General features: G+C 36.9%; 1 protein-coding gene across 1 annotated transcript in view; it reads right to left on the bottom strand.

Annotated features, from left to right (window-relative positions):
- The window catches only part of TTLL7 (tubulin tyrosine ligase like 7), a 155084-nt gene that overhangs the window by 94963 nt on the left and 44375 nt on the right, over window positions 1-15746 (bottom strand). The window contains exons 2-3 of the mRNA XM_033864301.2: window positions 2861-3062; window positions 2525-2656 (exon numbers count right to left, since the gene is read on the bottom strand). Of these exons, the coding sequence (XP_033720192.1) occupies window positions 2525-2656; window positions 2861-2885 (157 nt within the window). The 5' untranslated portion in view covers window positions 2886-3062. The remainder of the gene's footprint in view (window positions 1-2524; window positions 2657-2860; window positions 3063-15746) is intronic.

The raw sequence follows: 15746 nt of genomic DNA, 5'->3' as shown, positions 1-15746 counted from the left end.
ACCTTGACCCATAGAGCTTTCAGAGGCTGTTCAGGAGTTTTAAAAATAGGAATCCATGCAACAACTCTCTGAATTTTAGATACAGAGGACACCTTAATGTTCCTCAATTTAAATTTCAATTCATATTTTATTTAGGCAGTATGATAGAGTAAAAAGAACACTAAATTTGGAAGCAAACTAATTCAGATTCAAGTTCTACTTTTGCCATCTGTACGATCTTGAGTAAGTTGCTAACTCTCAGTGAGCTTCAGTTTCTTCAACTGTGCTAAGGGGCATTTTAAAAAGTAATAATTAAAATTTCATAACGTATTAATTATAGGACTAGTGTGAGAATGTAGTTCCCCATTCCACAACGTGTCTCCAAGAGGAATTATGGGAGAAATTTCTCTCAAGACTCAGAATTAGAAAAAAATTGCATTTCTCTTGAATAACCAGTATGGTTTTATCTTCTGGGCACTGTGTATTCTATATAGCTGATTATGTTTCGATGATTTGCTTTGCTTGCTAGGAAGCTCAGAGTCAAACCCATGCACATCTCTAACTATACAGGATTTCATGGAATGCAGTTTGTATTCTGATCAGCCACAAGATTCATCCTATTTTACTGTTTTTATTTTTCCTTATTTATTTTCTTATGGCTGTTAGCCACTTCAAATTCACTATTAGAGTGAGGAAAGTCAGGGAAAAGGACAACAAGGGAGTAATGCAGCCTATTTGACAGGGTTACTGGAAGATTAAATGAGGTAATTCTTGTGAAAATATTTGGTCCAGGGTTATAAAAGAATTAATATTAAGACTAGTAGTGATCAAAGTATTCTACATGAGGAAACAGGCAACACCAGTAACAAAACACAAGTGTCCTGACTATGGATTAATTATCTTTCTATTATATAATTCAACCTGTCAAAGGAGCAGTAATTAAATTACAAGAAGTAATCTGTTGCATATCACAAGGTTAAATAAGGGAAAGCAAGGTAACACTTTCTCCTGGACACACAGCCAATTGTCTCTTTCCCTCCCCTATACTTAGCTTTGTATTCTCCCAGCAGTCCCTTGTCCAAGTCTCCAAGCCTGATCTAGCCAGGGCTTTTGCTAAGCACAACTGAGCAGGCTCAGCAAAGAGGTCTGGAATCAGTGTGAAGAAGGCTAATGCAACTTCAGCCCTTAGAAGTGAGAGGGAACTACAGTCAAAAACACTCTCCTTTAGATCAAGTTGCTTATAAACCCCACCAAGACCTTAAAAGCAAACAGGAGGATAAGCTGACACCGCCCATTAGTCACCTTGACAACAGTTACTCTTGTTTTTTCACTCTAGAAAATACGCTACACATAATTCACATCTCACCCTTCCACACTAACTCGCCCAAAGTTTTTTCCTCTGAGGAACACTTGTTGAAATAGAGTATTAGGGGACCTCGATTCCTATGAAATATTCCATTGACCCCTGATGAACTTTGGTGAATTACTGTAAGTGGAAACACGACCCTCAAAGGTTAATAAGAGTAAGAATAATTAACATTCTTGAGATTCACATGGTTTCCTCAACTCTTTTAATGCAAAATTATGTTTTAAAAAGAGGAAGATTTTTTGAGTACTTGTAGTAGTAATGAGTTTCTCAGTGCCGGGCAAAAGTATCTTAATTTAAGGTAATTAATTCTTACCTATTCTCTCCACTGCAGATACTGCTTACATATAAAAACTAAAATTCTATTAATAAAAGGCAACAGTATCATCAAAATAATTTTTAAAGCATAGAGAGAAATATGTTCTTACTCTATTGTCAGGTTCTCATTGTTTAATATAAATCTCAAATTCTGCACTTTTCATTTTACATTTTTAATCTGTTTTAAAAATGATTTACAGGGCTTCCCTGGTGGCGCAGTGGTTGAGCGTCTGCCTGCCAATGCAGGGGACACGGGTTCGTGCCCCAGTCCGGGAGGATCCCACATGCCACGGAGCGGCTGGGCCCGTGAGCCATGGCTGCTGAGCCTGTGCGTCCGGAGCCTGTGCTCCGCAACAGGAGAGGCCACAACAGTGAGAGGCCCGTGTACAGCAAAAAAAAAAAAAAAAAAAAAAGATTTACAAAGTAATGAATGTTAAAGATTAAACATAATTTTAGCCCCAAGTGAAAAATGCATTACAACAATACAATTTTCCTAAGCACTTCTGTATTTAAAGATTAAAGCACTTCTGTATTTAAAGATTAAAGCTAGAACCATTGGTTTAGCTTGAAACCAATGGTTTAAAATTGATTTAAAAACTAAGTATTAATCAAAATCATATATATTTAATCCAATCCCATCAATAACTAAAGCCTTTTAGTTTACAGTGATGTTCTATTTGATTACTGACATGTTAAATATCTCATAAAAAAAGAAAATTTTATAGAAGCCATTCAAAAATCCATTACATAGAAGATAATTATCTCTGAGAAGATAATTATCTCTGAATTTCTATGTTGTTTTCAACATCAAATTAGTTTTTCCAACAATTATGAAAATCTCATGATTCTGAGGAGACCTACCAATTTCAAACTTTGTCCCAGCAACATTTGCTGTAATGGTTCCCTTCTTTTTCTTCTTTCTGACTTTCCTTTTCATCGTGCTTTGATAAGGCAATTCTGTATTCAGATCCAGGGGAGAGGGTCCCTGAATAACTTTAAAAGAAATGTAAACCAACCAAACATCACTGAAATAACAAAAAACTCCATACCAGAGAACATAAATGCCCCCCACAAGGTAAAATTATAAATGCTGATTCTTTGAGTCCCCAATTAATTTTTAATTCTTAAAAAAATTAGCAGTGTTGATCTATAATGCAGCCACATAATAGGTACACATGATTAAATCAAGCTGCTTACCTCTTTCTTGAGGCAAAGATGGCATTCTTGCCTGTGCCGATTAACAACAGCAGTGTGTGCTGCTGTACAAGCTCTTAGGAAACCTGGAAGGCCCGCATTAGTCTAAGTAGGATACGGCTCCAAATCACTGAAAGTTCCTATCATATTATCTTGGTGGAATCCTCAGATTTCAGGACATTGACATTATGAGATAAGAAGGGACCTGCAGTGATTTTAAAACAAAGGCATTAGAAAACAACTTTTATGACATTTTTTTGATATATGCCAATATTCTTTTTAAAAGTCAAGGAGAGATGAAAGTTAATGTAGTTAACAACAAATATTAATTTATTAAACCTTATGTAAAAATGCCAAGCAATAGTCCCCCGTTTTTAAAAGTGCACAATCTAAAGGAGGAGGTTTTAAGTCATGTATCATATTTGCATACAATAAATAACATGCTTTACACAAACAAGAACAACAATAACAATATTCACTACCATTTGTTGAACATTTACTATCTCAGGTCACTTATACCACTTAAACTTTCAACAAAACTATAAGGTAGAAGCTTTTATCCCCATCTAACAGATAAGTAAATTGAGCTCAGAAAGGACAAATCTTCATAAAGAAAGTAAGTGACAAAGTAGAGATTAAAATAACATCTCTCTGATGTTAAAACCAGTGCCCTTAACCAGGACCCCATACAACCTTCAAACCCAATGCCTGTAACTTAGTTGCAGCCCCGCTTTTAATGTGAAACAGTGAAATAAGTGCCAGTGTCAGGGTAGAGATCACATGCTGACAGAATGGAGGAAAAAGAAATTCCTTTTAAGTTGTGTGAGGGGGAGGGGTGACTTCATCAAACAGACCACATTTGAATTACGCCTTTAAAAATGAGAACAATTTTGAAAGGCAGAAAATAGGAGTCATTACCATGATGATCTTATTTGGGCACACGGAGGAACACAATAAACATTTTGTAATGAATGAACTAATTAGTTTGGCTATGCCTCAACATGGCCTATTACATTTCACTTATATTTTCATTGTATATGTATGAACCTAGGGGTTGTGCCCTGACTATACTATACTGCCCAGTCTATACTATCAACTTTCTAACTTCTCCCTTCATACTTCAAGAATCTTCAAGTTCTTGTAAAATGTCTCTAAACATAATGAAAGTTATAAAACCTATCACAATAAACACAGGTATGGTATCAACACCTTTATCAGGATATTATCAGGTTTATGAGAAGTTCACAAGTATTTAAAAATTCAGCTACAAAAAATGTGACTCATATACACCACTCCCAACACACATTATTAATAATAAGATTCATTATTAAAGAAAATATAGAGCTTAATTTGTTCTCAAGTATCATTTCACTAGAATAATCCTCTAGAATAATTCAATATCAAAACCAGGGCACTATTATTTATTACAGACCAACTGTGGGCAGGCACTATGTTAAGAATCTAAACTATTTTACCTCATTAACAAACTTGGAACTTAGGTTATCATTTCCCCCAGTTTTCCAGACTTGGAAACTAAGGCTAGATAAGTTAAGTAAATCAAGGTAATACAGCTTATAAATAGAAAACCTGGGCTTTGAACCCAATTTTGTCTGATTATCTGTTCTATTCACTGAGCCCCACTAGTTTCAGACAGCGTGCTAATATGCTACATAGATGTACGAGAAGTTTGTGACCCTACTGCAGTCCATACTGCAAGATATGGGTGTATCTGGGAATCCACGATACTTCAAACCCAACAGTGAAATCACAGTAAACATCCCTAACCTGACGACAGTTCCCAGTTCCAAGCTGGAAATAGACTAGATCATTTTTCAGAATAAAAGAAAGGAGTAGTCTATGGTTCAGTTTGGTTTCCTTCTGGAAGGTCTGATACCTCAGGGAGGTAACTATTTGAGTTTACAAGTCCTTGTGCAACACCTTGTTACTGGAATAAACAAAGATCCTCTTACGGTAATGGAGTACTTATTACATTGAAAGTAGGTGACAAAGTAAACAAGAGCTTGAGAACAATGTTTGCCTAACTATACTAACAATAAATTAATAATTGTTATAGGCTGTAAAAACAGATTTATTAATTTCTGACTTACATAATGAGCCTAATAACTTTGATTTGTATAGAGCTCAAAACAAGAACTGTTATCCCTTCCCCCAACCACACAGAATTTAAAGGCCTTAAAATTATTCTCTCCATAGATTATGCTTAATTCCATTTATGGTTTGGTGATTAACAATAAAAGTGCTCTAACAAACTCCAGGACCTCATTCTGCCATCCAATTCTAACCATTTCACTTTATTCTAAACAAGAGATTTGAGATGACAGATTGATCACACCACTCAGATGAACCATGGTTACCTACTTTCCGAAAGCAGAAAGCATGTTTTGGTTACCTCCCAAATAAGCCAAGTTTCGCTGCAAAGTAAATCACCTGAGGCACTTTTGAAAATCCTGGTACCCAGGCCACATCCCAGACCCAGGTGGGGTTTAAGCATCAGCATTTTTAAAGCTCTCCAAATGATCCTAGTGTACAGCCAAGGTTGACAACCTCTGCTGTAAGCACATAACTGCACTAAAGCAAATAATAGTTAATTACAACATACACATATCAAATTATAAGAAAAAAGTAAAACAAAGATGAAAACTCTTATAACTGAATGAAAAGGGTCAAATAGGTAGAAGTCATCTATAAAAATCCTCATATCTAGTTCAAGTAAACAAATTAGAAGAAAAAAGAATTAGATCAGCAGAAATTGATGTCTAAGACAATTTTATTTTGGAAGTAAAGAAGCCATCTCCAAAAGGAATCAATTTACTAAAATGTCAAGCAAATAGTATCCTTAAATGTAGAACTTCAAGTGCTACCACGCAAAACAACAGCTGCATAAGACTGAAACAACAAAAATTCTAATATATTCGTGATGGAGTACCCTTTCTTCCCAGTTCTTCCTGCTGAATTTCTACCCATCACTTAAAATCCAAATAAACTTCCACTTTTTCCTTAAAGCTTCCTCTGATCATGTCTGAAGAAATTCATTTCTCCCTCTTCTGGCCTATCCTAGAGACCATTATTTGTACCCCTATCATATCACCAATCACAAACCAAGAAACTAAGGTCTGTGAAAACAGTGGTTTTCTTCTATCTTGTTTACTTTTCCACTCCCAGAGCCTAGAATAGTACCTAACTCAGTGCTCAATAAGTGCTTGTTCATGAATTTTAAAAAATCAATCAACTAACGACACCTGGGAGTAAGAAGAGGTGGTTATGGAGCTCTGAGAAGCAAAACACATGTATATAGTACTTTCACATTTTTAAGTGAAAACAGCAAAGTACATAAAAGTTTACATTTGTGTAAAATGATAGGTGAATACATGGATATATGCACAGAGCAGTGGTGGCCTTTTGTAGCTGGGGGCAGAGCTAAGGGAGGCTAACTTTCATGTATACCCTTCAGTGACCCAGGCATGTATCACCTATTCAAAAAGTTAAATATATGTGATAAAAGTTTGTGTCAACATTATCATGTGGACAACAAAACCCATCAAATTGTGTATTTCATTTAGATGAAAATAATTTAATATAGATGAAAGTATAATATGGTAGAAAGAGCACTGAACAAGAAGTCAATTAGAACTCTTACCCTTTACTCTGCCATTTACCAAATAGATAACTTAATTTCTTAATATGCAAAAGGAAGGAATTGATTCTTTCCAGCCCTAAAGTCTAAAATGTCAACCAATGAGGATAGCATTGTTGATATTTCGGATGACTACAAGATGAAGGCAAAACTACTTTTGTGTAAAAAAACTAGGAAACTCAGACCTTCTCCAACAATTCCCCCAAACCCATGCCCTGGTGAATGGTATATGGGCTCTTTGTACGTACTGAAATTTTAGCTTACCAAAGATTACTAAAATAATCTAACAAAAGGTCATGGGAACCAAAATTAGAGCTAAATTGAAAATATGTGTAATAACATTAAATAGAAATGTAATAAAAGCTGGTTTTCTGGTGATGAGAGAAAGGAGAAGGGACCCAAATAAACCAGTACCTACTGTATACTAAGCACTTTCACATACCTTTATGTGTATTTAGTCCATACAAAGCATTTTTTATTCTAATTTTACATATGGTAAAATTTAGATTCCGTGGATAAGTAACTTGCCCAAAGTCACACCTTAATAGGTGACAATGAAGTGATTTCTCTCTAAAGCCCATATTCTTTCCCACTTTTTGTGCTACCTTCAAAACTCAGTCTTTAAACATGACATATTAACAATTTCACAAAGAAGCTTAATTCTGCTTGACTGGAACTATTTTAAAAGCTAGGGAATGAAAGCAAGAGAATCAAAGTGTAGTTTAAAATGTGGTTGAGATCACAAAGTTGCATCAGCTTTAGTTTTCCTTCTTGGAACACCTAGGCAGCTAGCAGGATCCAGATCATCTTCCCGGGTTTCTCCTTCGTGAATGTACTGCAATTCAACAAGTACTGTTATATATCAGGTACTGTTCTCAGTAAACAAAATAGATAAAAATTTTCTTTCTCTGTGGTGCTTGCATTCTAGTTGTGGAGAGACAAACAATAACAGTAAACTACAGAAATTTTCTTAGGTCACTCTTCCAAGGCAATAGATATAAAAGCAAAAATAAACAAATGGGACCTAATGAAACTTACAAGCTTTTGCACAGCAAAGGAAGCCATAAACAAAATGAAAAGACAACCTACAGACTGGGAGAAAATATTTGCAAATGATGTGACTGACAAGGGCCTAACTTCAAAAATATACAAACAGCTCCTACAATTTAATAACAAAAAACTCAGTTGAAAAATGGGCAGAAGACCTAAATAGACATTTCTCCAAAGAAGACACATGGATGGCCAATAGGCACACAAAAAAGATGCTCATCGTTGCTAATTATTAGAGAAATGCAAATCAAAACAACAAGGTACCACATCACACCAGTCAAAATGGCCATCATTAAAAAGTCTACAAATAATAAATGCTGGAGAGGGTGTGAAGGGAACCCCCCTATGCTGTTGGTGGGAATGTACATTTGTGCAGCCACTATGGAAAACAGTACAGAGGTTCCTCAAAAAAGTAAAAATAGAATTGCCATATGATCCAGTAATCCACTCCTGGGCATATACCCAGACAAACTATAATTAGAAAAGATACATGCACCCCTATGTTCATAGCAGCACTATTTACAATAGCCAAGACATGGAAGCAACCTAAATGTCCATCAACAGATGAATGGCTAAAGAAGATGTGGTATATATTCAATGTAATATTACTCAGCCATTAAAATGAATGAAATAATGCCATTTGCAGCAACATGAATGGACCTAGAGATTATCATACTAAGCAACGTAAGTCAGAAAGAGAAAGACAAATACCATATGATATCACATACGTGGAATCTAAAATACGACACAAATGAACATGTGTACAAAAACAAGAACAGACTCACAGACATAGAGAACAGATTTGTGGTTGCCAGGGTGTTGGGAGGGGGCAAAGAATTGGGAGTTTGGGATTAGCAGATGCAAACTATTATATATAGGATGGATAAACAACAATGTCCTACTTCATAGCATAGGGAACTATATTCAATATCCTGTGATAAACCATAATGGAAAAGAATATGAAAAAGAATATATATGTATAACTGAGTCATTTTGTTTTACAGTAGAAATTAAAACAACACTGTAAATCAACTATATATGTCAATAAAATTATTGACATAAATTTTAAAAATAAGTAAATAAACTAAAGAATATGCTAAGTTCTATGGGGAAAAAAAAAACAGAGCTACTAGTTAGGATGTCAGTAGTGTGGGGGGGAAAGGGTGAAAGTTTGCAATTTTAAGTACTGTATCCAGACAGGCCTCACTGGGGATGATATACTAAGGAGGACAATGATTTGTAATCACAAGTGGAGTTGATAAAAATATTATGCAGGGGCTTCCCTGGGCGTAGTGGTTAAGGATCTGCCTGCCAATGCAGGGGACATGGGTTCGAGCCCTGGTCCAGGAAGATCCCACATGCACCACAACTGCTGAGCCTGCGCTCTAGAGCCCGCGAGCCACAACTACTGAATTCTGAGCGCCTAGAGCCCATGCTCTGCAACAAGAGAAGCCACCACAATGAGAAGCCCGCACACCACAACGAAGAGTAGCCCCTGCTCGCCACAACTAGAGAGAGCCCGCGAGCAGCAACAAAGACACAACTCAGCCATAAATAAATAAATAAATATTTTTTAAAAATATTATGCATATGTGAGCATATGGGCATGTAAGCATGTGTGGATGTGAACATGTACAATAGGGAGGAAATGGGGAAACCTACTACCTTCTGGGTACTGAACAATCTTTCAGCCCTTCAACATGATTCTTCCTAAATCCTAGTTTTCCTATATCATTTTCTACATTGATTTTCATATTTCTATTTTCACACTGGCAAGGAGTAGAACAGATATGTTTCACAATGTATGTAGATTTGTATACTTTTGATAGTGTATCACTTTTCTGAAGGAGGGAGGCACTAGAAAGATCCCAACCACTCCCTCCACCTTGTGTCCCGTATACCGACACTAGATTGTGACACACTCCTGAGGACTCTCTTTGGTTCTTGGGCTCCTAGCAAGAACTGTGTGGTTTTTGGCATCTAGCTCACCCTCACCCCACTTCCATACTTTCGGTTTTCAAAACCCATCAAAAAATCTATATTAGTCAGTACAAACTATATAATGCTGCAATAATAAACAACCCCCAAATCTTAGCAGCTTGAAACAACTAAGGTCTATTTCTTGATCATGTTACATCTCAACCATGGCAGGGGTGCTCCACATATCACAGTCACACAGAAACCCAAGCTGTCAGAACAGCCATCATCCTAACAATAACCAGTCACTGTGCCAGAGGGAAAGAAAGTTTTGGAGGATCTTTTCCCAGCAGCTAATGACACACACAATTTCTGCTCACAATTCAATGGCCTCAAGCAGTCACATGACCCTGGCCAACAAGAGTTAGGAAGTGCAATCATATCAAATGACTAGCCGGAAAAAAAGCCAGTAAATAACACTAAGAACCACCACAGACTCAGACCTTGATTACTGCTTACATGAACCTAGTTTCTAGTTCTCCGTGACTCCACTTTATAGTGTTCTCCCTTGCCTGGAAGAAAAATTGCTGAGATCTGTATTGGGTCCACTCTACCTCTCAGCTTTACGCAGTAGATAGTTAAATTTCTCTATCCTGAGCTGCTATGGAATGAAATAAAGATGGTGAAGAAGAGGAAGAAGACAAGGAGGAAGAGGAGGATGGGGTTGACACAGTCATTTATGTAAAACATACTATGTGCCAGGCACTCTTTTAGGTTTCTACATATAAAACTCTGATCTTCCCAACCCTAAATGGTATCCTGTTACTATTATCCCCACAGACGGTTGTTTAAAGAAAAGAGGTATAATGAACAATGATATTAAAACACAAATAAAATTTTTAAGTGATAACAATTTTGCAAATTTGCCCCAAGATAATTCTCTCTGGATGTCAAACTGTTATCAACTGATGAAAGATCTTTCGACTACTACTTCAAGAAAAATGAAAAATAATAAATATAACAAAAATTATATCCATTTAACTTGGTGGGGAAAACACTCGCCTTACACATAATGTATTATTTGCAGAGAGGTTATTGCAAGTAGCAGTCAGGAATCTATTATTTCACGAAAATGATCAAAATAAGGCAGTTGGTTTTTTAGGTAAAATAGTAATATTTCCAAACATCAGGTCATAAATACAATTTTGTCCATTGTGTTTTAAAACATCATTAAATGTCAGCAGTTGGTCCTTAAACCAAATTTGATGTTATTTTTATTTTCCAAGAAATGATGCATTTTCTTACATGAAAATAAGATAATGAAAGTAAATGAATCATGTGCTACTTTTTAAACGTTAAAATTTGAAGTGTTTCTTATTTGTTTTACATATGATTAGGATCATATTTAATGTGAGCCTTAGACCACCAACTTCAATTTTAATGTGCATACTAATCACCTGGGTATGTTGTTAAAGTTCAGATTCTGATTCATTAGGTCTGGGGTGAGGCCTGAGAGTCTGCATTTCTAACAAGTTCCCAGCTCTGTTGGTCTATAGACCACACTTAGAGTAGCAAGGCTCTAGACAACCACAATGCTTAATACTATGCTGATAGAATTTTTTTAACTTAAAGCCTTTCTTTATAATATGTAAAAATTATGAAATTATAAACTGATTTTTTAATTTTTTTTTAATTTATTTATTCTATTTATCTATTTTTGGCTGCATTGGGTCTTTGTTGCTGCGCGTGGGCTTTCTCTAGTTGCAGCGAGAGGCGGCTACTCTTGGTTGCGGTGCGTATGCTTCTTATTGCAGTGGCTTCTCTTGTTGCAGAGCACGGGGTCTAGGCACTGGGCTCAGTAGTTGTGGCTCACAGGCTCTAGAGCGCAGGCTCAGTAGTTGTGGTGCATGGGCTTAATTGCTCCGCAGCATGTGGGATCTGCCCGGACCAGCGATCGAACCCATGTCCCCTGCATTGGCAGGTGGATTCTTAACCACTGTGCCACCGGGGAAGGCCTAAAATTATTTTTAAATTCATGTAGTTATGTGAAGTTATGTATTAATATTAAATGGGTCCATGAGTCAAAAAAATTAAAATAAAATTTAAAAGGTTGGGAAATGTTGACCTAGAACAGTGATTCTCAAAAGTACGGTCCTAGGAACAGCAGTATCACCTGCAAACGTATGAGAAATGCATATTCTCAGACCCAACCTGAGATCTTCTGAATCAGAAATCTGGGGGTGAGGCCCACCAGTTGACAAGCTCTCCAGGTGATTCTGATGTAGGCTAAAGTTTGATAACCACTGTACTAGAGGGCCAAGCACCAGTGACATGCAAACCCCAAGAAAGTAAGGGACACCACTACTGGAGCCTATTCTCTCCTCACGGGTCTTTTGAAGCAAAGCCATATGACTTAGAAATCACCTGGCCAAGCAACAAGTAGTGGAGAAAGCACATGCCACGCAGGGCTTTGAGCAGCTGCAAAGGAAGGCATTTGCTACAAAGGATCTCATTTACTACTGCAGACAGCCCTGCTAAGTGAGGTGAGGTTTTGCTAATTTAGAAAGACAATTTATACCCCTTGCTTGAGCCCAAGGCAGTTGCCAGTGCTGACCCACAAAGACATTCATTTTAAAGATAAGCAATCTACCAAAAATAATTATTTGAAGATTAACAGCAACCACAAAGATCAATTATATACCCTCTACTCCCAAGTATTGGTCCAGGAGCGTGGGAGCTTGATCTGAAAAGGTCATGGATAGCAGTAAAATGGTGGGGGAGGGGATAAAATGATCAACAGGACAGTGCACACATTGTGGTACACTCATACAGTGAAAGTACTATACACGAGTGAAACTAAATGAACTAGAACTACATGATGACTCTCACAAGCAATGCATATCAAAAAAGTTGAGGAATATACACGGCAGTACATTATTTACATGAAGTTTAAAATTATTAAAACAATAATATATGATAAACATTGAGATATACATATAGATCTCTTAGAAATTAATGCATATGAAATAAAAGTGTAAAGAACTACATGGGGATGATAAACACCCCATGATACCTCTTGAGAGGAAGGGAGAGCATGTAATAGCCAGTCCTGTTTTACAGAAAGTGAGCAGCTATGCTCCTATACATGCCAAAGATGTAACCCTTAATGTAAAGAATGAATATACCCTTATCATTCTAGCCTTTTGAAAGAATAGGTAGAAATGAAATAGCCAAAATACTTTTGTTTGAACCACTATATGTCTCCTTGGAAGTATTCTGTTTTAAGTCACACTGTTGAAAATGTAGGTCCAATTCTGACTCACTAGCAATATGGTGGAGTCACTGAAGGATTTAAAGAGGAGTAACATAATCCAAATTTCTTTTTTATAGATTACACCAGCAGTTATTGTGGGGGCTGGATGGGAGAGGGGCAGGAGTGAACAGAGAGTCTCAAGAGTTGCACAAGTCCAGGAGAGAGATGGTAAGAGTTCGATCATGGATACAAGCAACAGACACAGGGAGAAAGAACACGTTAACTACGGAAGAACAGCAGAACTTGGTGATCAAGAAGGAAAAAGATGACTTACAGATCTCTGCCTTAGGAGAACTGGGTAGAAGACAGCACCATTCAACAAGAGAAAGCAGAAAGAAAAGGCATTTTGAGGGATAAGATGATTTCAGTTTTATATTTGCAGAAAAGGATAGATGGAAAAAAAAAGACAATAAGACAATGGAATTAGTGATGACTGAAGATAAGGAAAACCTCCACTTTTAAAAATAAAATGCTTTTGGTTAAACACAGAAAGGTCCTTTCCAAAGCATAAATGCTCTTATCTCTGTGCTCTCTGCCAAGAAATGGCAACAGATTTTCAAAATGCCCAGCTGCCTGACTGGTGAACAAATGACATCACCCAAACAACTGTCACAGTGATACTGCTTTGCCACCACTCATTGTGTGTACAAATTAAAAGGGTTTTTAGAGAAGCTACTTACTCCCTGAACACAGAAACTTTTGTCTCCCTATCCCAGACTGGGTATATTCTCAAAAGCTAGATCCGTAGTGTTTTCCAGACCTTAAAAAAAACCATTTGATCAACCACTTGTAAAGACCCAATAGGAAGCCAAGTGTGACATTACATAAGAATAAACAGAAGAACTATTTATTCATTCTAGCAACAATGAATATTTACCTTGAGCAACAGTAGCTCCCATGAATGTACTGCTTATTTATATTTCAAATTGCCTTAGACTGTTTAGCATTTGTCCAATGTTTATAATTAAATTACAGCACCCATACAAAATTCCACTAAGCTCTGTGGAATTCCTTGTCTTTGGAATTTAGCGTAGTATGACATGAAAAAATAGGGATTGATAAATAAGTAATGATAACAAAGCATAGCTTGAAGGCATTTTTTTCCTTATTAATAGCTGTATTTCCTGTACTTAGGATAATGAAAAATACGCAACCCATGCTTGACTCCACAAAGACCTCTCTCTTGTTCTAAGCTTTAGAATTGGAGTTAAAGGTTCCTTGGACCCAACTTTCCATGATTTTCAGGAACCTAGATCACAAGTTGAAAGAGAGGGACTGAGGGAAGCGGAAAATTTCTAAAGTATCTAGTTCTCTGTACTCTGCCAGAAAATGCACAATAGATATCAAAATGCGCAGCTGGTGAACAAATGACATCACCCGAAAGGTCATCTGATGCCAGCATTTATAGTGTTCAATGTCCAAAACTTAACGCTTTAACTTCTGCTGAAAACCTGGCACTCCTCTTATGTTCCTTATCTTAGGCAAAGGCATCACTACAGCCAAGTATTCAAGAGACAGATAAGTCAGAATCATCTTTAACTCTTTTTTTGACTTCCTTGTTTGATACTCATTCAATGAACACCCTGTTACTAATTTTAGGGTATATATTAGTTCCATTATTCATCTTACCATCTACCTCTAAAATGTGTTTTAAGTCGTAAATGTATAAAATGCATTGGGTTGTTAAACCTCAGATGGCATCCGTATCAGTTAATGAGTTAACACATGTAGAAAGACCACTAGCTATCTACCTAATAGCCTTTCACTAGTTCTTCCTTACTAACAAAACACCTATTGAGTTATTATTAGAGGTGGCATTGTACCGATCTAAATAAGCACATTTCCCAGACATCCTTACAGGTATACATGGCCATGTGACCAAGTTCTGGCCAGTGAGGTGCAAGTAGAAGTTGTTGAGCAGGACTTTCCAGTAAAAGGGAGGTAGACAATTGATGGACACTCATTTATTTGCTTTCTTCCTTCCATCCTGGAATGCAAATGTGATTGCAGGAGCTGCAGCAATTCAAAGGGTCGTTGGTTTTGTCATGGAAATGCTAATTCAGTCTTGGACTGCCTACCTGGGGTGGGGGGGCCTCCATCTTGTTAAGCCATGGTTATTTTAAGTTTCTGTCATCATCAGCTAGATGTGCCTTCTAATGGACATGCTACTCCAATAGAAATTATGAGTTTTGTTTCTGAAAAAGATAAACCAAATGCAAAGTCACTGGCACAAGTGACTTTAGGCATTTATCGTTTTTGCCACAGCTTACATTTACCCATTTTCTGTGAACAGTGATCTGAATCTCCTGTGAAGAACTACTCCGCCTGCTTTCATTCCCTGTGCCTTCATGGGGTTGATGCCAATCCCAGCTCCAAGGCTAGGCAAATGACTCAGATCTAAAGTGATTGTGGAAGTCCATTCCCTTGACCATGGAACTGGTTCAGAGAGGAACATTGGATCCAACTAAGACCAGCAAGAATCAAGTCTAGAACTCGCCTTCAGACTCTTAAAGAATATAGGTTCTCTTCTGAGCTGGATTTGAACCTGAGAGGATCTGCATTGCTGGTCGTCATCTTGCCTCTACACAGAGTCTGAGGATAAAGTTAATGTGAAGGAGGCAGAGACAAAGACAGATAACATATTCCTGAACTTTTCAGTAACATAACCTAAAAAATTCATTTTTTTGCTTAAAACAGATTCCTAACCAATGGAACTTAACCAACATAGGTTCCATTTTTAATTTTGATTTTAAATAAAGAAAGTTACTTCAAAATGTCCTTGCATAAAATTCCACAACTCAAGTGAAATAAGAACAGGCTTCCTTGCACGTTTTCTCCATGAGACAATTGGCTTCAAGGCAGCAGCTTTAGAAAAAAGTATTTTAATTTACATATTCTTCAATCTGAAACACACAGTCTGGAACATAGAAACTAAACTGCTAAGCTTCCATATC

The sequence above is a fragment of the Tursiops truncatus genome, chromosome 1 (genome assembly GCF_011762595.2).
Source record: "Tursiops truncatus isolate mTurTru1 chromosome 1, mTurTru1.mat.Y, whole genome shotgun sequence".
In the NCBI taxonomy this organism is placed as follows: Eukaryota; Metazoa; Chordata; class Mammalia; order Artiodactyla; family Delphinidae; genus Tursiops; species Tursiops truncatus.
Note: the sequence above shows the minus strand (reverse complement) of the source record. Positions and strands in the feature narration are given on the sequence as shown.